This window comes from Chiloscyllium plagiosum, chromosome 12 (assembly GCF_004010195.1).
Source record: "Chiloscyllium plagiosum isolate BGI_BamShark_2017 chromosome 12, ASM401019v2, whole genome shotgun sequence".
In the NCBI taxonomy this organism is placed as follows: domain Eukaryota; kingdom Metazoa; phylum Chordata; class Chondrichthyes; order Orectolobiformes; family Hemiscylliidae; genus Chiloscyllium; species Chiloscyllium plagiosum.
In genome coordinates, this window is record NC_057721.1 from 47,610,909 (window position 1) to 47,633,748 (window position 22,840).

Below are 22,840 nucleotides of genomic sequence, written 5' to 3' on the forward strand. Positions count from 1 at the left end.
AATTAATTTATCGTAAAACAAAACTTATTTCACTCAGATGCAAAACTGGTTTTATCACACTTAATTTCTAATGGGAAAATATAAGCCATTTCACTTATACAGAGCACTTTTGTCCAATAAATCTTAGTTCTTGGATACAAGAAGTATACAGTTTGAGATGTTTAGATGGCTGTCAGTCTGATCTTGCACAAAGACCGATGTCGCTAAAACATGCAGTTTTCAAAATGGACCTTTGCAAACTTTATTCAAGAAATAGGGTTGAACACTTTCAGAGGCTCCTAATGCAAGAGCAGCAGAACCAGGCTTCCAATTATCACACTAGACCCATAATGAAGGTATTTTATAGAAACAGGAGAGCTGAACTGGGAAGCTTTCTTTCACTTTTGGCTTTTCACCAGCTACCCCATTAAATCACCAAGCAGAAACTGGGACCTAATAGTCATAGTCTGAGTCTGTGGTTTCTATTTGAAAAAAAAGCAGCTATCAGAAGATCAAAAGAGTTCCAATTTGCTGTGTTGACCTCATTTTAAAAAAAACAAATCAAGGTATCCCCAGTCCTCCAAACTTAAGCACATTGAAGTAATACGTAAGGGGCAGCATAACCTTTCAATGTCTGAAAGCATTTTATAACCTGTGAAATGCAGTCACTATAATCTGTAGGAGGCATGAAAACCAATTTGTGCGTACCAAGCTCCCACAAACTGCAATATGCAAATGGACATATAAAATTGTTTTAGTTTTATCAACAGAGGAATAAATATTGATAAATATTAGGCAGGATACTGATGGAAACTCTCCTCTTTAAAATATTAATGGGATCTTTTATATACATCTGAGAGGTTTAAAATTTCATTTGTAATACATACTTCCATTAGCACAACACTCCTGTAGTACTGTACTAAAGTGTCCACTTAGATTTTCATGTTGAAGTCTTTTGAAGTGGGACTTTAAACTCTCAACCTTTTGACTCTGAGGTGAGAATGCTATCAACCGAATCATAGCTGACACTGAAAGACTTTTAAAAAATGAACTAATTGCATTAGTATTAGCTTGATCAGTATTAGCTTGAATCATCAAATTTTAACTTTCAAAGCCGTGTTGATAAGGTGGCAGCATCAGCAATGTTGGATTAAGTCTAGATGGTGTGGCTGCGTTTATCATAAGGGGAGTAGTACAGCAGACTAAAGCCTTTGATGTTTAGATTAGATTAGATTCCCTACAGTGTGGAATCAGGCCCTTCGGCCCAACAAGTCCACACCAACCCTCCAAAGAGTAACCCACCCAGACCCATTCCCCTACATTTACTCCTGACTAATGCACCTAACACTATGGCCAATTTAGATAGCCAATTCCCCTAACCTGCACATCTTTGGATTGGGGGAGGAAACCCACGCAGACACAGGGAGAATGTGCAAACTCAACACAGACAGTCACCCAAGGCAGGAATCGAACCCGGGACCCTGGCGATGTGAGGCAGCAGTGCTAACCACTGAGCTGCCGTGTCACCTATGTGATAGTAAACAGCTTCTTCAGTTTCAATATGGGTGTCTTGTAAACCAGTGGTGATAATGTTGGGTGGCAAGGCATCCAATGAAGTTTTGACTGGGGTTGATAGGCCCTCAACATTAATTTACCATAAAAGCAAAGAGTTGCTCAATGCTGAGACAGGTGATTCAGGGTGACTGGGATTGCACAAAGCAGTAATTCAGAGTGCTTTCATTTTCTTTTGGAATTTCATCCTCTGGTATATATTTACACATATTTAGCAGCAAACGAGTTAAGAGCACTTACTGGCCATTCAGCCACTCGGTCCTGCTCTGCCATTCAGTAATCTGATAGTAAATTCAAATCTGCATTCCCACCTATGCCTGAAAGCCACATTTGGACCCCATGGTTGTTCTGTGTGTCTGGATGAAGAGCTGGTTGTTGAAGGTGAAGACGTTGTGGTCGAGGATCAAGCAGATGCGTTGTAGGATGGTGCCTGGAAATTGGCAGTTATTGGTGTTGAGTACTGAGGCTCTTGCAACAATGCCATCATCATGACGTTTGCTGGTGTAGAGTGGAGAAACGTCCATTGGGATGAGGAATGTTCCTGGTTCAACTGGTCTGTCAGTGCTGAGTTTCTCTAAGAAGTCTGTAGGGTCACGATAGAAGCTGCAGGTTCCTTGTACTGTGGGTTTCAAGATGCCCTCAACATAGCCAGAGAGGTTCTCACACAGGGTCCCAGGACGCCTGTAAGCCAACAGATAACCTCACGATGCTGCACTTCTCTAGCTTCCATCCTAAACATGTTAAAGAAGCCATCCCTTACTGTCAAGTCCTGCATGTACACAGGATCTGTTCAGAAAAGGAGGAACGCGATGGACACCTAAAGATGCTGAAAGACACTGTCATAAGATCAAGATATGATGCTCAACTCATCAATCGCCTGTTCCGACATGCCATAGCGAAAAACTGCACTACCTCCACAGAAGACAGACACAGGACACGACCGTCCAGTATTCCCTCACAGCAGATAAACTATGCCATTTTCTTCGCTGCTTTCAATATATCATTGACGACTATGAATATCTCTCCAAGAGCATCCCTGCGTCTCCACTTCTCATCCTCAAACAACCGCCAAACCTTAAACACTATCGTTCACAGCAAACTACCCAGCCTTCAGGACAACATTGACCACAACACCAAGCAACACTGCCATGGCAATCTCCGTAAGATGTCAGATCATCAATACGGACACTGCCATAACATGTGGGAACACCACCCACCACATACACAGCAGATACTCAAGTGACTCAGCCAGTGTTGTCTACGTCATGCGCTGCAGGCAAGGATCCCCCAAGGCCATGCAGATGCTGTGACAACAGGTGAATGGACATCGCACAACAATCACCAGACAGGGATATTCTCTTCCAGTCGGGGAGCACTTCAGCATTAAAGGCTATGCAGCCTCTGTTCTTTGGGTAAGTCTTCTCTGAGGCAGCCTTTGAGATACACAACAACATAGAATTGCCGAGCAGAAACCGATAGCCAAGATCCATACCCATGAGCCCACTCATTTGTAATCTTGGGTTCATGTCTGGCTACATGTAACCCCACCATACTGTTCTGTATCTGTAAAATCTTCCTTACTGTCCTGTTTTGACACCTTGATAACTTAGCTCCCTGCCTTATTCAGTTTGTACAGTTTGTTTGGATTACTTATTATTTTGGTTAGACCATCAATATACAACTCTTATACCTATCATGTTTTTCCAGCCATTTGGTTTGTCTCCAGCACCGCCTTATTTTTAATTTTTAGTAATTATCTCTCTGCCTTAATTAATCGGATTACAGTCATCCCTTCACTTGCTATTCAGCTGTTGACACTGATCTCTCTGCCTATAAATTCTGTGTCTGTGTGCTTTTTTTCACTACCTGACAAAGGAACAGTGCTCCGAAAGCTTGTGATTTCAAATAAGCCTGTTGGACTATAACCTGGTGTTGTGAGATTTTTGACCTTGTAGAGATACAAACAATGCTGCACATTACTAAGCTGTGTTCCCATTTCTAAGTGGTAGATTCATCATTTTGCACTCAGCAAATGTTGAGGCTATTGTTTAGCTCCTATGATTTGCATTTGCTAATAAATTATGCTGAACATGATCAGTTTGCCCAAAATTGTTTAAAATTATAGCCATATGTAGAATACTCTTGAATATAGCAGCTGAGTCACCTGCTGCATAGGCGGGGAATAGCATCTCTGAACTGCCTGATTAGAAAATAGCTAAACTAGGCAGGGGAAGAGTGGTCTTGTGGCACAACGATTGTGTCCCTACCTCTAGGCCCAAGTCCCATCTACTCCAGCAGTGCATCATAACATGTCTGAAAAGATTGATTAGAAAATATGTTTAAGAGGAAGATTGAAATTCTCCTTTTAAAAATAAGTAATTTATTTTCTATTTGTTATCTTATTTGATTTTTGTCAACTTTATTTTTATCATTGACACTGGTGTGGCTGTTATCTCTCTGTTATCTCACTGCTCTGGTAAAGCAGTGTGTTGGTGAGGATGTGAACATTTTGGAGCAGCTCATTGACTTTAATAGAGCAGCACTTTGGACCACCCTGGGAGAGATTAAGCCAGAACTATCTAAATAAGGAAGAAAAGACTGCCAGCTCATTAATGCTACATATTTGCCCTGTCGTTATCTTTAAAGTTTATAAGCAGCTGTAGTCATGCTATTCATATTTGGACTTGCTATAGGTGTAAATGAACTGTGTGGAATTACCTTTTTGGAAAGCCATTTTTAAAAACACTTTTTCACTGCTATGTGTATTGTAGGTAATAACGATGTTGAGTCATACCATGACCGTGAGGGAAAAGGGAATCCATTGGAAGCAAATGAAGAAGTCATGCAAACCTTGCTCATCCATGAAAAGAAGAGTACATCTGCAACTGTGGCTGCAACTGCTGCAATCCCAACTTCAAATGCCAGTGATTCAGAGAGTGATACTAGTGAATCAGAGGATGAATCACCTCGACCACAGGCACCTACAGTGTCATTCCCAGCGGCAGCAGCAGAAGAGGATGAAGAATTTGAAGAAGTGGAGGATGAGCCAATTGTGATGGTAGCAGGTCAGCCATATTCATATAGCCAGGTCAGCCAGTGCGTTGAGCTAGTGACACAGATGACTGCTGAAGAGAAAGAAGTATATATTGCCATGGGGCAAAGAATGTTCCAGGAGATGTATGACTGACCATTGTCATAATACAATAACATTTTTAAAATCATCATTGTAGATTTTAAGGTTTTACTAGTCAGTGTTTCAATAAATTTAATTGTATCTGCCAAATTGTTATGAGATAGCATTGCTTTCCAAACAAAATTACAGGCTGGATTTTGGAAGTATTTCAAATCATAAGTATTATTTTTAAGAGATTAAAAGGCCGCAGTGCCTGATAATTTTTAAAGCTATGGACTTCACAGGATTCTTGTTTTTATTGCATTGTTCCCTCCTTTCTAGATGACACTTAAATTAATGAAACCCCTTTGAGCTAGAATAATTGAATGAGGCAATGATATGTCCTGTTCAACTAACAAAAAATGTTTTGTTGGATAGTGGACTGGCCCTTGCCAGGTAGAAACATGCTCCCCTTGTGCTTCATCAAGCTTTATGGATAATTACCAATAAAATTTGTCCATCTGTGACAACGGGCAAATTATAAATGTTGAGCAGCAATGGGATTTAAGCTTGGAACCTGTTGGTTAGAAATCAGTAGCTTATTCACTTGAACTACCAAACACAGCAGTAAATCATAGAATCAAATGAAATATTTGTCCCATGGTACAAGGTTTGTGTTTGGTTCTTTTTAAAGAATACTTTGCTCTTAGTCTTGCTTATTGCAAATGTTAAAACATAGAGACTTGTTAAAACTGGGTGAACTATATCACTGCAGAGGAACTGTAAGTTAGTTGTATTTCTGATATTTGCAGGTAAAACAAATGTAGATTGAACTTGTAAAATATTTCATTAAATATTATCAATCTAGTTGCTCCTGTGGTTCAGTCTCCTCCTGCCATGCAGAACAGAAATGTTCCAGATTGAATTGTCACCTGTTGCTGAGTTAGTTGATCTCAGCTGGAACAGTAGGTAAGATGCTTAATTAGCTGCAGAGCCCCAGCTTAATTATCTGAAAACCAGCTAATGCTTTTGCTTCTGATCCCTACTCAGTTGTCTCTACTGAAAGTGTGTACATCTAGGTGACAGGTGAGGATTACGACCAGTTGAAATGTCCTCTGTGGTCAGACAGCTGCAAGTATTCAGTGTCAAGGTGCGGATACTTAGTGAACTTCTAGTGAAATGTTACCACTAGAAGTTATCACCTTCAAAAAAAGAATTGATCACATGATTTTGTTTGAATCTAAGTGAAATTAGTAGCTTTTACTTGAAATGAAAATATTTTAAGTGTAATAAGTATAGAGTAGTGCAGTTTAAAATCAGCTGGACAAGTGCCAAACCATTATGACTCTGTCATAAGTATCAGGGACAAAGTTTAAATTCTTAGACTGTGAGAAAGTAGTCTTAAATGTGTTTTGCCTTCTCAAGCTCCAGCGGCAGAACTTCATTTTATGTTTTAAAATAGTTCAGTTTTATTCTCTTGGTTTCTATGCAGCAGATGATTAGTGTAAAGTTAAGTTTTAAAATAGATTTAAATACTGTAAACGCAATGCTGGAAATACTCTGATCAGGCAGCATCTTTGGAGAAAAGAAATAAATCTCGCACATTAACTTTGTTTTTCTCTTTGCTGTCTAACCTACTGAGCGTTACCAGCATTTTATACATTTAATTTCAGATTTCCAACACCTGCAGTATTTTGCTATTGTTTTAGCTATTCTAATTTTTCTGTTAGAGAATGAAATGTACAGCCTTAACCTTCATTTGTGTGTTCCCTCTTGTTTTCATTTAAATCAGAGTCAATGTAACACAAGTCCTTTCAAAACTCATTATAGCCCATAGCTGCATGTACCATGTTACTGGGAAATCTTTTTGAATATCAGACAGATATTGTAATTGCGGATCTGCATTTTGGTCCTGCAGCCAGGTTAATATGACAGCCTATTAAAAAGAAAGGAAATCTCATCGACTCTTAACCTTCCATCTCTTGAAATCTACCACTGGTTTGAGTGAAACAAATGAGGATAATGGAAATATACGCAATGGAAAACTAGAGGATGTATTTGCCAAGTCATAACTGTTTCGTTAACATTAAAAAAGCTTTTCTAATGGGGAGGAGATGACGTATTATAAAGAGTATTGTCTTATCATGCAGTGTATTTTTATTACTGTTTGTCAGGCCAGTGAGTATGTAAAATAGATTACAATGCTGTAATCTAATTCAGAAAGTTCAGGTTAAAACTAAACTTTTTTTAATCCTGGAGTAGTGATGTAACCTGAATCTTGGAAACACATCTTCAAATTAGCATCCTACTATCTGTTTTTGTATCATCTATTCTACACAATTTAATTTCTGTGTAATATTAGGTTATTTTCTGAAGCTGGTAATGCACTTTGTCGTATGACGTATGACAGTCATAAAAAGGCATTGATGCCATTTCTGCCAATTTCGAAGAAACTCTTGCTTGATGGCAAGGGAACATTCTTTTCTGATCTTATGAAATGTTACACCTGTGCAGTGAACTGTATGTTCTTTTCATGCATGAACTAGCCACTGTTAAGTGCTGTTAGCAATGCAATATTTATTGTATGGGTGTCTACAGTCAGTGATTTGCAGACAACTGTTATTGTTTCCATTTGTCATAAATATTAGATATGAAGGGTGGCATTTGGCCAATCCTATTAATTCAACAGCTTAAGTCAAATTCATTTATGATTAAATTTGTTTTGCATTAAATAACCCTTTTGTGTCGTATATATGTATTTAATTGGATATGACTGAATTATTCATTCTTTCTCACAGAAATTACTTTTTGGAGTTAGTTTTCCACTATTGACATCTATGGAATAATCGCCTCCATTGTGAATTTTCTAAGTTTCTTTCACTGGTGTGCAAAAGTACTTGAAATAATCCATTGGTGCTATTCTGATTGTGAGCTTAATGCCTAAAGGGAATAAAAACTGCAATAACAATTGCTGATCATAGCAGTTATTCAATTAAATTATCAATGCCTCAGGTCTACATTGTTGAGGGGAAGGAATTTAGACCAGGCAAGAATCAAGAATCCTGACAAGTCTGATGGCCACTGTAAAATTTGTGTGTGCTGGAGTAGGTAGATAACCTCCTAGCAGCATCCAGTGGCAAATATCAAGTACTGCAATGACAAAGTCAATTGCTGCTTTTTACTGCAGTCGTGGGTTTTACACAAATTAAATACACGTCACAAAGTCAATTGAATTTTTTTTTATGCGGCCAAATTGAATGCCTTAGTCTCATTCCAATAAAAATTATCCCTAATACTGTGCATACAGTGTACAAATACCACTTATTACAATTTTAGATTGTACCATACTATCAAGTGAATAAATGCAAACTGGTTTTAAATTCATAAAGGCAGATTTCTGGCTTCCTTCCTGATATAAAAAATGAAAGCACTTGGCCTCCATCACTGGACATGCATCCTGACAGAAAAAATGTTGGAAATACTCAACAGGTCTGGCTGCATCAATGGTGAAGGAACTAGAATTAGGGTTTCAGATTCTCTCAAACGTGACTTCTCTATTTTTCTCAACCAGCATTATAGAAATCAATCAGTTGTGCTTAGTCCTGTGCGTAAAGATGATTTACCATTATAGATGTACATGGATCCACGAGTATTGAAAATTTATTTAGAAATTCAGGTGTGTGGTTTTTTTCTTGATGTGTAAGCCAGAAGATTTGTTCTGTTAGCTCGCTTCCTCTATATACAAAAATCATTGTTTCAAGTATACTGGATTATGGAGGAAAGGATACTAAAACACTGTGCATTCTCAGGCTGGAAATAAATAAAGGACTAATTTGAAAAAGATGTGGAGAAAAAGACAGCCTAACTTCGCCTTGTGTCCAATATCATTAATAAATTCATACTCAGTTTAACATTGTCTCTCAAAAGTGGTGAATTATCCACAGTTAGAAATAAAATTGTTCTATTTAAGAAAATATCCTTTTAGAACCAAAACCATAACCAGTGTATTTTACTTGGTGCTTTCTGTTCAGTTTTATTTGGAAATAAAAGTTTTGTATTATGTTATTGTGTCAGTAATTATTTTGGAAAAAATCTCATTTCACCTGTCTTTTTTTTTGCTGAATTAAAACCGTTTTCAAGTAATACAAAAAGAGATTTGACAAATTTCATAATATACAAGCAGAAGTAGGGGTAGGGAGATCCTGCATGAGGGGGGAGAATGATATAAGAAACCTTTTTAAAGAGACTTGGTGTGTTGAAAATAAATTTAGTGAGATTGATATGGTAGAAAAGAAAAAAAGCGGTATAATAAAGTGCTAGAAAAACTCAGTGTGGTTTGGCAGCATCTGTGGAGCAAAAGCAAATTCTTTGGCTCTGTATTGATAGGCATGAGAAAGAAATCTTGAGTGACTTTTGTATGCAAAAGAAATAACTTGACTAATAAAAGCTTTACTGAGGAAACTAGTAATGGGAAGGTAATTGAAATGTTCAGGATCAAATGAGATGCAATTCAACAACTGAAGATGGTTTGTGAGGAAGTAGCAGGAGATTAACCATGATTTTGCTTACTGGGGTCACTGGCAGTACAGATGACGAACAGATCATTCTTACTGTACCCTGAAAATGTAAAACCTTGCAAATTAAATTAAGTTAGCTTCAGTTAGAAAGCTTTTAGGCTTTGAAATTTGACTGAATTTTGGATACAGTATTTAGTGATTAGAACGAGAATATAATAGGTCATAATTTGCTCAAAATACTAATGAATCTTAACCGGACAAATGTCTATTTAAATTCGAATATCTAAAAGTTTCTGACTGAGATGCACCACTCCCCCATCAGCTTGACAAAAATTGCATCTTCCATCATCATGCATTGAAAATATGAAGTTGCTACATTTGCGCCATCAATCTGAACTAAGATCAACATAGATTGAAATAGCAAATATTGTTTTCTAAGAACCATTTTAACAATGTATTCATGTTAAATACTGCACTTCCAAAAATTTGCTATGCAGAAAGTTACATAGTCCAAAAACAGAAAAGCAAGTACAATTGACGGCAGATGTCATTAAATGATCTGCTGCAGCTAATGATGGCGTGATCCCTCTATAGGTTGTAAGCTCTGACAGTTGTAAGCTTTAACTATCTTCCAAGGTTTTGTTCATTATTATTTTACATACATTTACACTGTTGAAAACAAAGACACTTTTTAGGTTGGTAAAGCTTCCATCGAGGGAACAGCAAGTAATCTTTGAGTTCAGTAGTTTCGTGGCAGCAGATCTTCCATGCTAGAAGAGAAATAACTTAAAGAATGATCAGTTATTCCATTTGATAATTCTCTGAGTGCAAAAGTTTCTTTGATCGCTGAGTTGTAGTTTGATGTTGCTATTCTGTTTTAGATTAATCACTATATCTATTCCTTTTATTATTTAAAATACAGGAGAACCTCGATTATCTGAATACCAATTATCCTAAAATTGGATTATCCAAATGAGATCTCGAGGTCCCGACAGAAACATTACATCAAAGACGTGTGTCCAACACCAGTCGTGTCTTTTGTTCACAGTGATTAAAAGTGCTGCCAAAAACAGTCCTGGACTGATGGGAGCACAGGCACTGTGTCTAAATGACTGACCTGACCCCTGACACACACATACACACTCTCTCTCTCTCTCTCTCACTCTCACTCTCTCCCCCCATACTTTCCCTGGAGTTCTACACAGGCATGTACCCTAAACCCCCTTCCCCAGATAATCTGTCCAACATTGTCCTGTATAGGGCAAAGGTGGCACGTCAAAAAAATACAGTAAAAAGTTGTGTGGGTGCATGTGCGCTATTTGGAAACTCATTTCCCCCCAAAAGATAGCAGCAGTCTTGGTGTCCAGTCCAGTTGCCCTGGAGAGGGAGCAGAGTCAAAGAAGTTGGGGGTGGGGGTAGACAGAGGTGGTTTTGGGGGCGGGCGGGGGATAGTGTCTCGCGTGCGCTGTGCTGCTGCTAGTCTCCTGGACGGGGAGCAGACTTAATAGAAAACTCCGAACCCCAGAGGAAAGGCATTGAATCGATTAACCGAATAATCAATTATTCAAACAAAATAGTGCTCGCTCATGTCGTTTGGATAATCGAGGTTCCTCTGTATACAAGTCAGTTCTCATCTCTAATATACTTTTAGGGTGAACATTTTATTTTTAATTTCTAAATTTATCCATCTGTTTTACATGTTTCTGAAGACACCTTTCCAATGACATTGGAGCATAGTGTGATCTGTTTTCAGGTCTTTTAATCCCCGGTGATCCAATTCTCATGTCACATTGAATCTGTTGTTAAATAGAAGAGATTGACATGCTGGTTCCTTCCTGTAAAATTAGGCTGGTTATCGAATATTGACTGACCATTAAACAACAATTCATGCATTCTAATTTGTTCCTCACCAGCCTTAATAATAAACATGCCAGGGTATTAGAAGTGGTAATATTAATACGTAATGTGCATCATTCCTAGCAAAACTAGATGGCAGATTATCAAGTATGATGGTGAATAGTTTGAGGAGAGAATTTGGTCTCATGAGATTGCAAATCATCGCTTACAATGGCAGAGATAGAAAAATACTTAATGGTCTCTGGTGTGAGTAGATGAATAGAGGATTGACATAAAACAGAAGAAGATTTTTTAAAAGGAGTAGGACAAGACTCTTTGTGTCTTAGGTTGAAAAATGTGATGCTGGAAAAACACAGCAGGCCAGGCAGCATCCGAGGAGCAGGAGAATCGATGTTTCGGGCATAAGCCCTTCTTCAGGAATGAGGCTGGTGTGCCAGTTGGGAGTGAGATAAGGTTGGAGGAGGGGAAATGAGGAAGCTGGAGAAATCTACATTCATCCCGTGTGGTTGGAGGGTTCCTAGGCAGAAGATGAGGCACTCTTCCTCCAGGGTGGTCAGGGTCTGGCGATGGAGGAGGCCAAGGACCTGTATGTCCTTGGCGGAGTGGGAGGGGGAGTTAAAGTGTTCAGCCATGGGACGGTTGGGTTGGCTAGTTGGTGTTTATGTATCCTGGTAGCTAGTTTTCTGCATGTTTGTCCAACGTAGTTTTGTTACAGTCCTTGCATGGTATTTTGTAAATGACATTAGTTTTGCTTGTTGTCTGTATAGGGTCTTTCAAGTTCATTTGCAATAAGTCAAACTAAAGTTATTTACAAAATATTGTGCAAGAACTATAACAAACACTACATTGGACAAACAGGCAGAAAGAAAACTAGCCACCAGGATACATGAATACCCAACTAGCCACAAAAAGATATGACCCTCTCTCACTAGTATCCTTAGATATGGATGAGGAAGGACACCACTTCAACTGGGACAACATACCCATCCTAGGACAAGCCAAACAAAGACACGCACGAGAATTCCTAGAAGTATGGCATTCCAACCGGAACTCTATCAAAAACACATTGAGTTAGACCCCATCACCACCCCCAAGAAAAGGAACAGGAAGTGACTTCACTGCAGGAAATAACATCACCACAGGAAATGACATCACCAACCCAAAGAAACCCAAACATATAAATAGAAAGCAGGAACTTTCAGCAATGTTTCACCTGAGGCCCACTGAAGATGTTACCTAGTAGGATGACGAAATGTCTGGAAATGAACCCTCAAGCTCAGCGAGCAAACCTATATCCAAAACCTCAACCTGAGCTACAAATCTTCTCAAAACTCGCTAATACTTGCTCTTGTTAAGATCGATCAATTCTACACTGGAGAAACTAACAAAATCTACAAATTCTGTTAGCCTGAGTATTTGAATTAACTCAAATGGTGGAATAAGGTCAGGCCAGCTAAAGATAATTAGAGTTTCATCCTTTTCGCTGGTTGAAATTGCTTGGGGACTTTATGCTCCACTGCTCTAACTTTGGCAGGAAGCTTGCTTGTTGCAAAAGCAAACCTTCACTAAAGGTTTGGCAGGACAGTTGGAGAAAGTCTAACAAAATAACACCCTATCACCGCCCTCCCTTACCTACATCTTTGTACAGTGACCAAAGTCCAGAACTCAGAACAATAACAAAAATTGACTACTTAAAATTGGTGAAACTGCAGGTCTTGGCAGAAAGTTACAATTCATTATTGTAGCTGGATTGGTAACCGAAAAGCTAAGGGTGAGGTGAATGACAATGAAACAAAATGATTCCAGGGATGAAAAACATCAGTTATAAAGATAGATTTCGGGGGAGGCAGTGGCATAGTATTGGACTATTAACCCAGAACTCCTGGTTAATGTTCTGAGAAGATGACTTTGAATCCCACATGGCAGATGATGAAATTTGAAATTAAAAATCTACTGATGACCATAAAAACATTATTGTTTGTTGTTAAAGAACTCACCTGGTTCACTAATATCCTTTAGGGAAGGAAAAGTGCTGTTCTTACCTGGATTGGTCTACATGTGACTTCAGACCTACAGCTATGTGGTTGACTCTGCCTTATGGCAATTAGGGATAGGTGATAAATACACATCCCATGAACAAATTTAAGAAGATTGAGAAGTTGGGAATATTTTGATTGGAGAGGTGAAGGCTAAGAGGAGATTTGGTCGAAGTTTTCAAAATTATAAGGATGCTGGGCAGTGTAGATTAGATTAGATTCTAATCTACATTGCCAGGGCGAAACTGTTCCCTCATGAAATGATTGAGATTGTGAAGACCCAAATCCATAGTAACTTGTGAAAGAAGCAAACATGATATGAGAACATCTTTTTCACACAGAGTAGTCAGGATCTAGAGCACCCTCCTGGAGGTGTGGTGGAAGCAGGTTCAATTGAGACATTCAAGAGGGTCTGAGATAATTATCTAAATAGAAACAGTTTCAGATTTATGGGGAAAAGGCAGGAGAATGGCATGAAGTCAGAGTGCTCATTCGTAGTTGCATATATGGAGAACTAAATGGCCTTCTTCTGCAGTATAACATTCCTATTGGTAGGAATGTGAGGAATGAATGTAAACTTGAAGGAGTAAGGAAAGCAATGGGACTAAGGGATGATTTGAAACAAGGCAGATGAGTCATTCATTTCCCCACAATTCATTGTAGTCTTCAGTGGCTTCTTTCCTGGCCACATCATGAAGGCAGCCATCACCTTTCAGCAGAGAAAAGGGCAGAAAAGATAACAATGAGCAGTTGACAAACTAATTGCCCAAAATATCAATAGAAATCTTGGCATTCCATGTTACAACAGCAGAATTTGATGTATTCAATCACCATAATCAATAAATCATTTTGCATTTTGTGACATACCTCCTCAATTGTCCCATTATTACGAAACAGCATGTCTGCTGACTCACCCACAGCAATTATACAGAATTATATGTATTAAAATCCTTGAGGTCGTGATACTGCAACATCCCTGTACATTTATATCAATGGGCAGTGCTCTACAGGAAGACACTATTATTTTACTTGGCATTGTTAACTCCCTCAGCCTTTGAGAACACAGAGGACAAACCATTTCCTCTGATTAACTGTCGACAAGGTCATGGGCAATTCACCAGTGAGTACATGAAAATCCTCCATTTGGAAGCACATACTATTGTATAAATTTGGTGGGGGCAATATTTTAGGTTCAAGGAGGTGCTTTTTTCTCATTGCAAGCTTTCTAAACCTGATGATCTCCAAGCCTATGAAAAATAATATTAATTATCTGATAAATGTAGCCCATCACTGCTCCTTAATTAATTCTGCTTGGATTCCTGAAGTGATCCTGACCATAAAAGTTGAGGTCATGGTGACATTCATTTCCACAGCTAAGTTGTTGTTGAAAATGTGGTTGTAACTTGAAGCATACCACTGAGCAAGTGCAGTTGCAGGAAATTTACCTTGGGGGTGGGACTATTATTATCAGCAGAGATGTATTTAGGGAGTGGAAGTGATAAATATGATAATGATAAATTTAAAAGGAATAAGCCTTTCATTTACAAAGTGCCTTTTGCAATCTCAGGATGTCTCAAAGTGCTTTACAGACAAATAAGTTTAGATATTGGCATAATGTAGGAAAACAATAGCAACTAATATCTACAGGTATATCAGGCTTGCACAAACTGAAAATGGTAATGATTAGATAATCTGGTTCTTTGTGAGATTGTTTCAGGGATAATTATTGGCCATGACACCAAGAAAAACTACCCTCACCTTCTTCAAAATAGTGGCATGCGATCTTTATATCCTCCTGCGGGAGTAAGTAGGGCATCAGTTAAACATACAATTTTGTCAACAGTACCACAATACAGTTCCATCATAGATTTCATGCTCAAGAGTCTGGAGTGTGACTTAAATCCTCCATGATCTAACAAAGAGGCAAGAGAGCTGCCATGTGACAACAGAATAGATCAAGGAGACTGGGGCATGTTTTGGTTTTGCACATAAATTACGTTGGCCAAAGTTTTAGTAGTCTTTTAGACATGAATTTGCTTTGTGATCCAATTACGCAAGTCTCCAAGAGCAAATATGGAGGAAAATCTAGGCCAGGACACTTAGATTGATATATGTTTGGTTACATAGGATAGCATTTTCCCAGCCACTGTACAATATGGGAAATGATGTCAATGTTGGGAGAATCATGTGAGATCAGATTAAGGAGGTTCCGGATATTGAGAACAAATCATCCCATTTTCCAATCAAGTGTTGAATGACGCAACAAGGTTCTTCCTAGTGAACGGAGAGAGACCTATCTGTAGGCATGAATGCCCTCATTATTATGTTAACTCTCCTTATTTATATCCAGTTTCCCCAATATCCCACCTATTAAACAGTGACAATTCCCAACGTGATGATCAGAGCAGGTACCTGGAAGCTCCAGCTCACTGCTTGCTCCTCTGGCTCTTCACCTTAGACACCAGGCACCAACATTTCAGGGCACGCTCTATGGGTAGTGACTGCATGCAATTCCCATCCACCAAAACCTCCAGGACCCCATCAGCAAAGCATGGTGCCAGTTTCCCTCTGATATTTCTGGGGGAATTGACAGGAACCGTGAAGGATAACTACAGACTGCCAGAGCTTGACCAAGTGTGTGGCTGGCCATTAAAGATAGCAGATGTGCCAGAACCCTGGGAGGTTTTGGCAAGGGTCAATATTTCTGCCTGTGGTGTGTGGGAAAATTCGATTAGGAGAGTCTGGGAAGATAGTGTAAGAAAACTTGCCAGGCCCCACAGTGAAAACTCTTTATGAAACTCACCAAAAATGACAGCCAATTTCTGGTATGAATTAGCCTGTAGGATTTAAATGTAAGCACAACGAAAAGTCAAATCCCAGGGCAACATTTTCCTTTGTTTACAAATATTTCAGAAATAATTTATGAATAACTAACAAATATTTCCTAATTTGCGCTTACGCTTTATTTCAAATTAACAAGCTTTCTTTAAATTTAAATAAAATCAAAATGTTTAAAACCTTTCAAACAGGATGAACTAGTTTTTTTTATTATTTGCATCAGGCCTTGCTTGTAAATGAAGTCAAAATAATCCTATGAACAAAACTGAACATGAAATATAACCTGATAATGCCGCAATATATGTTTGATAAAAAATTGAGAAGATTACAGAACATAATCTAGATTTTATGATTGTGAATCTATCAAGCCTATAATGCACAGTCACTAGCATCATATTTTATGCTTTCTTTTTGGAAAATTGTACAACATTGTTATTTTGTCCTTTTTTTTTCCTTGGGTTTAATTTTAAAATTTAACAAATCTTATCTTAGGGTTGACAAGAATGATTTATTTCACTGCAGCAATCTTATTACAGATAAATTGCTACAAAGGAAAACACGAAAACGTTCTCCACAAAAAAAGATACAATGGATTTTGGAAGCCATTCAAGATACTGTTTGGCTGTGAAAAGAGCAGTAGACGTTCAACTGTCACATTAGTTTAGTTAAGGTTACCCTCTATGAGATTAATAAATACATCTTTTCAAGCCAGATTCCTTCAAATTGGAATCTGTCATATCTAGATTATATTTATATGCATTCAATTACTTCTTAACATCTGCAGTGGGAAGATATTTAATATCTAGTTTACTAGAAATAAGTCTTTTGCATGACTCCAGCTTTAATTCTATGCTGAAAGAATGGCAGGACTGGATGTTAAATATTCCTGGTTACAGGGCGTTCAGCAAAGGAAGAAAAGAATAATGTTATTGGTTAAGAAGAGCATTGCAATACTGGAGAAAGAGGATGCTTTAGAAGGTTCAAAAACAGAATTAATTTGGCTAGAGTTAAGGAACAATAAAAATTGTGTGGTGTAGTCCACATGCTACCTGCTAGTGGAAATAATATAGAAGAACAAATCAAGGGGCTAATTTGCATCAACATCTGATTAATTTCTAATCTCACTTCATTTCTCTGCTGTTTCCTATTTTACCAAGCTGGAGAATTAAAAAAGAGACAGTACCAATTCCTAGCATGAAAGTCTGAGCAGGGACTTGGAGACTCTGCTTGTTCCCTGTTCCTTTATCTTGGACAGCTGCCACCAGCATCTTACTGTACACTCCGTGGGCAGTGATCACCTTGGGGAAGTCAACTGTAGCAATTGAAGACAACATGCTGAGCAGGTTGAGTTGGGTCAGTTCGGTGGGGTTGGGGAATGGTGTGGAGGCCCAGCTGGAAGCAGTGATCTGGCCCTGTACAGTGGAGGAAAGAGATGGTTGGCTCTGGTAGGAGAGAAGGGGAATCGGTCCAGAATGGGAGTGTATCAGGAAGTGGGAGAAAGGGTGTTGGGATCAGTGTACTAGCAGGGGAAAGGGGTAGGGCAGAATGGGGCCAAGTTCTGCAGTATGTCGTGTCAGGGTCTGGAGGGTATAAGGGATGTGGGGATGGTTTAATTTGGGGTGTGTGAGGTAAGCATGGGGTCTTTGAATAGTTACACAGTGTTGGAATATGTGTTAGGAATAATAGCCTAACTTTTCCAAAGTAACTGTTTTATTTAATTTCTTTGCAACCCTCTGAATTGTCTGATTGAAATGGAGACTTTTGGAGGATTCCAGGCTTAGGGGAGTTGACAGTGGAAAAATCAATTTCCCAGATGACTCCTTCGGATTCTGCTATGATGAGGTTGCTGCAGGGTCCCTATGTGCATCTTCTATTTACACTGACATAAAGACTACCAGGCCATATGCTATTCTGGGCCAGTATTTTGAGTCCAAAATGACTCTTCTTCAAAGGTTCCTAAGAAGAATCATTAACTCTGTATTTTCCTCCACAGGTGCTGCCAGACCTGCTAAGTTTCTCCATGATTTTCTGTTTTTATTTCCAAATTGTTGCATCTGCAGAATTTTGCTTTTATTAAAGCAATAAGACTTGTTGCTGGTATGCAAGAATATTGCCCACAATAATGTAGTGATCCCTGTGGCATGCACTTCCCTTTCATAACAGCAGTTTAAATCTGGTGCCATCTCAAGGAAGTCTCCTGGTTGGCATCAGTATTGAGCAAGACAAGCCGCCAATCATGTTGAAGTATTTTTTACAGACAGCAAACCTGGAAGTTAAAAGCAATTTTTAATTTAATTTCTGAGATTTGATTTGAATAAGAAAGAAGCTAAAATATAGACAAAATAATTTAATAATATTATTTTAAAAATATAGCAAAGTGAAGAAACTTGATCTTCCACAAGTATCAAATTAGGTCCTGAGGGTTGGCCAGGGTGTTCAGCAGTGATTATGAAATTAGTCTACTGTTAAGGAAGGATGAACAACTATAACTTACGTAAGAATGTGTCTGTGTGTGTTTCTGGCTGTGTGTGTCTGTGTGCATGCATATATGTATATGTGTGTAGTCAGCAAAAAAAATTGACATGATGAAGAAATTAAATGGTGTTTCAAGAAATGCTTTAATTGCACTTGACAATCAACCACTAAAACTGAAACCTGATTAATTTCATCTTCGTACATTTGTAAAATGAAGGGGTATTCATTTGAAATGCAAACATTTTAAAATGATTTGTTTTATCTACAAATTACTTAGTCTGAAGACTATTTTAAGTTTGTTTTACTTTCTATTTTTATGCTCCAAACTAATCCTCAATGCCATTTATCTGTTATATAGGAGTGTGTTACTATTATTAATCTAATAAGAAATTAACTAAAAGGGCAGAGTGAGAGCATATCTATTTGATTTAATTTTGACCTAAGTATGATGCAGAGAATACAGGATTATGCTAATAATGTATTTTTTAAAAAATCAATGGCATGGTGAAATGATTCATTCAAATTTTAGTTTGCTGATGTTTTGCAGTTAGAAGAATGTCAAAATGAACCATATGAATTTCAATGCACCTTAACATGTTTTCCTAGCAAAGTAAAACCATCTTAGATCCATCAACTTTAGCATATGATGTCAAGTTTCTCACAACATTGCTACCTTTTTTATTATTACATCCAATTCTTTTAGTTTGAATGTAAATATAGACTCCATACTCATTAATATGCCAATGTGATACTCCCTGCTACTACCTAATATTATTGGTTAGACTGGAGGGATGGGAAGGAAGGGTGGAATTGACGTCATCAGCAGCATGGTTATTAGTAAAATGATTTTCAAATAAATTAAGTGATTTATGTTTCTTTGTGTGGTCATTTTACTTTGATGAACTGCTATTTCCAGCACGGTTGTATTTTTATTCCAGCTATATACCATGTTTATACCATATTAAAATATGCCTTATTTAAAAAATTACAGAGCTACATTATACATGAACTAATTTCCTAAGTAATTGCTGTGAACTTCATTGGTATCCATAATTGCATTTTAAACCCAATGAATATTCTCTAAGGATTATATAAGTGCTACATGAATTATTTTGGGTGGCTTATTACTTTTACAAATGCAGCATTATATCATCAACATTTCAAATTTTATCACAATGGATTGAACAGTATCCAATTGATCATGTTCAAACTGTAAATATAACATACAAATACTGGAAAATCATTTTAGAAAAAAAACCGTCATCTCTTATTATTCAACAGGAAGAGCGCTGTCCTGTCAAACTGAGGCTGGTTGATGGATTGACAGATTCAACCTTCAACCTTCAATTTTGTCCTTCACTCCCTCTGTTCATCTTAGTTTGGCAAATCACACATGTGCATATCATTTTTTTACTTCCTCATTAATAATACTAATTGTCATCATGATTATCATTATAGTAATTCATTGTTTCAGATTGTTCATCCAAAGCAGATAGAGCTACAGATAGTACCCTGGGCATCCAGAAGTGAATATATTATGACGCAAAACAAATCTCTGTTTGATCCCTGCTAATTAAATGGTAGTAAATGTATTCTTCCAAGATCAGACAGCTGTTTTTTTTTAAATATAAAGGAGAAACTAGTGGTTGATGGAGAATGTGCTTTTTTTTGTCTCATTCCATAGAAAAAATATGATGGAATTCAGAGCTTGAACAGAGAACTCATGTTACTTCTCTCCATATTAATTGAATGCAATCATTTTAGGCTGTTTCTGTATGGAATATTAAACACAGCCCATTATGGGACTGTGGTTACCCAGATCAGACTGGTCACTGCACTGCAAATGAATATAAATTTATCTCAGAATTCAAGACAATCTACCTGACAACATACAGAGTTTTGACTTGGTTGTTCGCCCTTAGATTGGATTTTTAAAGTTGCAAAATGCTTCATGCAAGAAGAAAAATAAGTTTATTGTATATTTCATTTCTGCACACTTAATGTGCACTAAACACTAAAACAACAGACAAAATGTTAAATACTTACTGCCTGAAATCTACATGATCTATAATACATATTAGAGGAAAGTTTTGCATCTCCTTCATTCTTGATACTAAATTCCCATTCTCCCCAAATTTGTAACGTTTCCACTCTGTTTACAACACATTCCACATCACAGATATTATGAATTTTCAGTCTTTGAGCCACACCCAAGTTATAAGTGCTCATTCACTTAAATTCAAAGAAAAAGGAACAAAGAAGAATAAAGAACAGTGTGGCATAGGAACAGCTCTTAGGTCAACCAAAACTGTGCCGCTCTAAACTAAAAACCTTTTGCATCTATGCAGTCCATATCCCTCTATTCCATCTCTTTACTTATATTTGCCAAGATGCCTATTAAAAGTTGCTATTGTATCAGCCTCCACCACCTTCTTTGACAGCATATTCCAGCCACTTACCAATATCTGTTTAAAGACTTTGCCTCTCACATCTTTAAGCTTATCCCCTTTTACCTTAAACCTATATCCCCTCGTAATTAACATTTCTACTCCACACCTCTCATAATGCTATAAACTTCTGTCAGGTTGCCCTTTATCTTTCGATGTTAAAGCGAAAACAAACCCAGTTTGTCCAATCTCCCCTCATCGCTAATACCTTGTAAACCAGGCAACATCCTGATAAACAGTTTCTGCACCCTCTCCAAAATCTCTACATCTTTTTGGTAGTGTGGCGACCAGAACTCTACACTGCTTTCATTGCAAATGTGACCTAACTGAAGCTGTAACATGACTTGTCACTTAGGCTTATACTCTATGGCCTGAACGATGAAGGCAAGCATGCCATATGCCTTCTTGACCATCTTATCCACTTACATTGCCACGTTCAGGGAACTGTGGACCTGTATGCCTAAATCCCTCTGTATGTTGATGCTATAAAGGGTTCTGCAATCTACTGTATAAAATACTGACTACTTTGTACTATTTTCATTGATATTTACTATGTATGACTTCAGGAAATTAACATTCGTTCTATCAGGTGACACCTTTGGTCAGATAGGTAACAATGGATATACTCTCATTTGACCTAATTGTTTTTGATCTAGCAGAATGGCCTCCAATGTACAGTAACACCTGGTATAAAAGAAACTTGAATGTGTATTGCCTGTGGTTTGTAGAAATAGTTACACGAACCTACTTCAACTCATTCTATGCAGTGGGCCATGCAGGGTTGGGTCATTAACCAGTCACTGATCTAATTTCATCTGGTGATCTCCCCTCCAATGCCTCAAGCTTATAGTTCCCCAATCTCACGCAGCCCTTTCTACCTCCTTCCTCAATCCACAAACAGGACTGCCTGGACAGACCTATTGTTCCTGTCCCACATCCATCTTTGACTCCTCTCTTCCTTTCCTTGACATTTCTCTTTCCATTTCTGGGGATAGGCTGGCCACCCAATATCCATTACAAACTGACTGACTCCTACAGTTATCTTAACCATACATCCTCGCACCCTACTTCCTATAAAGACTCCATTCTATTCTTCTACTTTCTCTGTCTCCATCTCATTTATTCTGATGATGCCATCTTCTACACGGGGGGCCTCCAAAATGTCCACCTCCTTCCTCAAGCGAGGATTCCCCATCAAGTGGTCTGACATGTCTCCCACACTTCAGCTCTTATGTCTTCTCTTCCCTCCCATAATGTGATAGGGATCCCTGGTTCTCATTTACCATCCCACCAGCATCCAATTCCAAAGGATCATGACTTGCCATTTCTGCTACCTGCAGCAGGATGCCACCAACATATATTCCTCTCCCCTCCCTTGTCAGTCTTCTGCAGGTACTGTTCCCTTTGGGACACCCTGGACCACTCTTTCTCTAAATCCAACACCTCCCCACATTCGCAAGGCATCTTTCTCCTGCAATCACAGAAGGTGTAACGCCTCACTATTTACCTCCTCCCTCTTCAGTATCCAAGACCCCAAACACACCTTCCAGGTGAAGCAGTGAATTACCTGCACTTCACTCAATTTAGTCTACTGTATTTGCTGCTCACAATGTGGTTTGCTCTAAACTGGGGAGAAGAAACACAGACTGGGTGACCACTTTGCAGAACACTTACATTCTGTCCACAAAAATGACCCTGAGCTTCTTCAATACACTACCTTGTTCCCTGGCCAACACCTCTGTCTCAGGCCTGTTGTAGTGCTCAAGCGAATCTCAGCGCAAGCTGGAAGAACGACACCTCATTTTCCACTTGGGAGCTTTGCAGCTTTCTGGATTCAATATTGAGTTCAACAATTTTAGAAATGGAGCACCTTCTCCCATCTCCTTTACCCAACCCTCACACACTAGGCCATTAGTGGTTGACAACATTCCATTGTCAACCACTAATGGCCCCATTAGCAGCTATTCATTCTGCTAGGCTGACTTCTACCCATTCCTTTGTCTGCCC

At 38.4% G+C, this 22,840-nt stretch overlaps 1 protein-coding gene across 5 annotated transcripts in view; it reads left to right on the forward strand.

Moving 5' to 3' along the window:
• gtf2e1 (general transcription factor IIE, polypeptide 1, alpha) overlaps window positions 1-8,725 on the forward strand; it is a 49,548-nt gene extending 40,823 nt beyond the window's left edge. For all 5 annotated transcript variants that reach the window (XM_043700985.1, XM_043700983.1, XM_043700988.1 and 2 more), the window contains one exon: window positions 4,323-8,725. In XM_043700985.1, coding sequence (XP_043556920.1) covers window positions 4,323-4,738 — 416 coding nt within the window. In that variant the 3' untranslated portion in view covers window positions 4,739-8,725. The remainder of the gene's footprint in view (window positions 1-4,322) is intronic.
• Window positions 8,726-22,840: the final 14,115 nt, after the last annotated feature.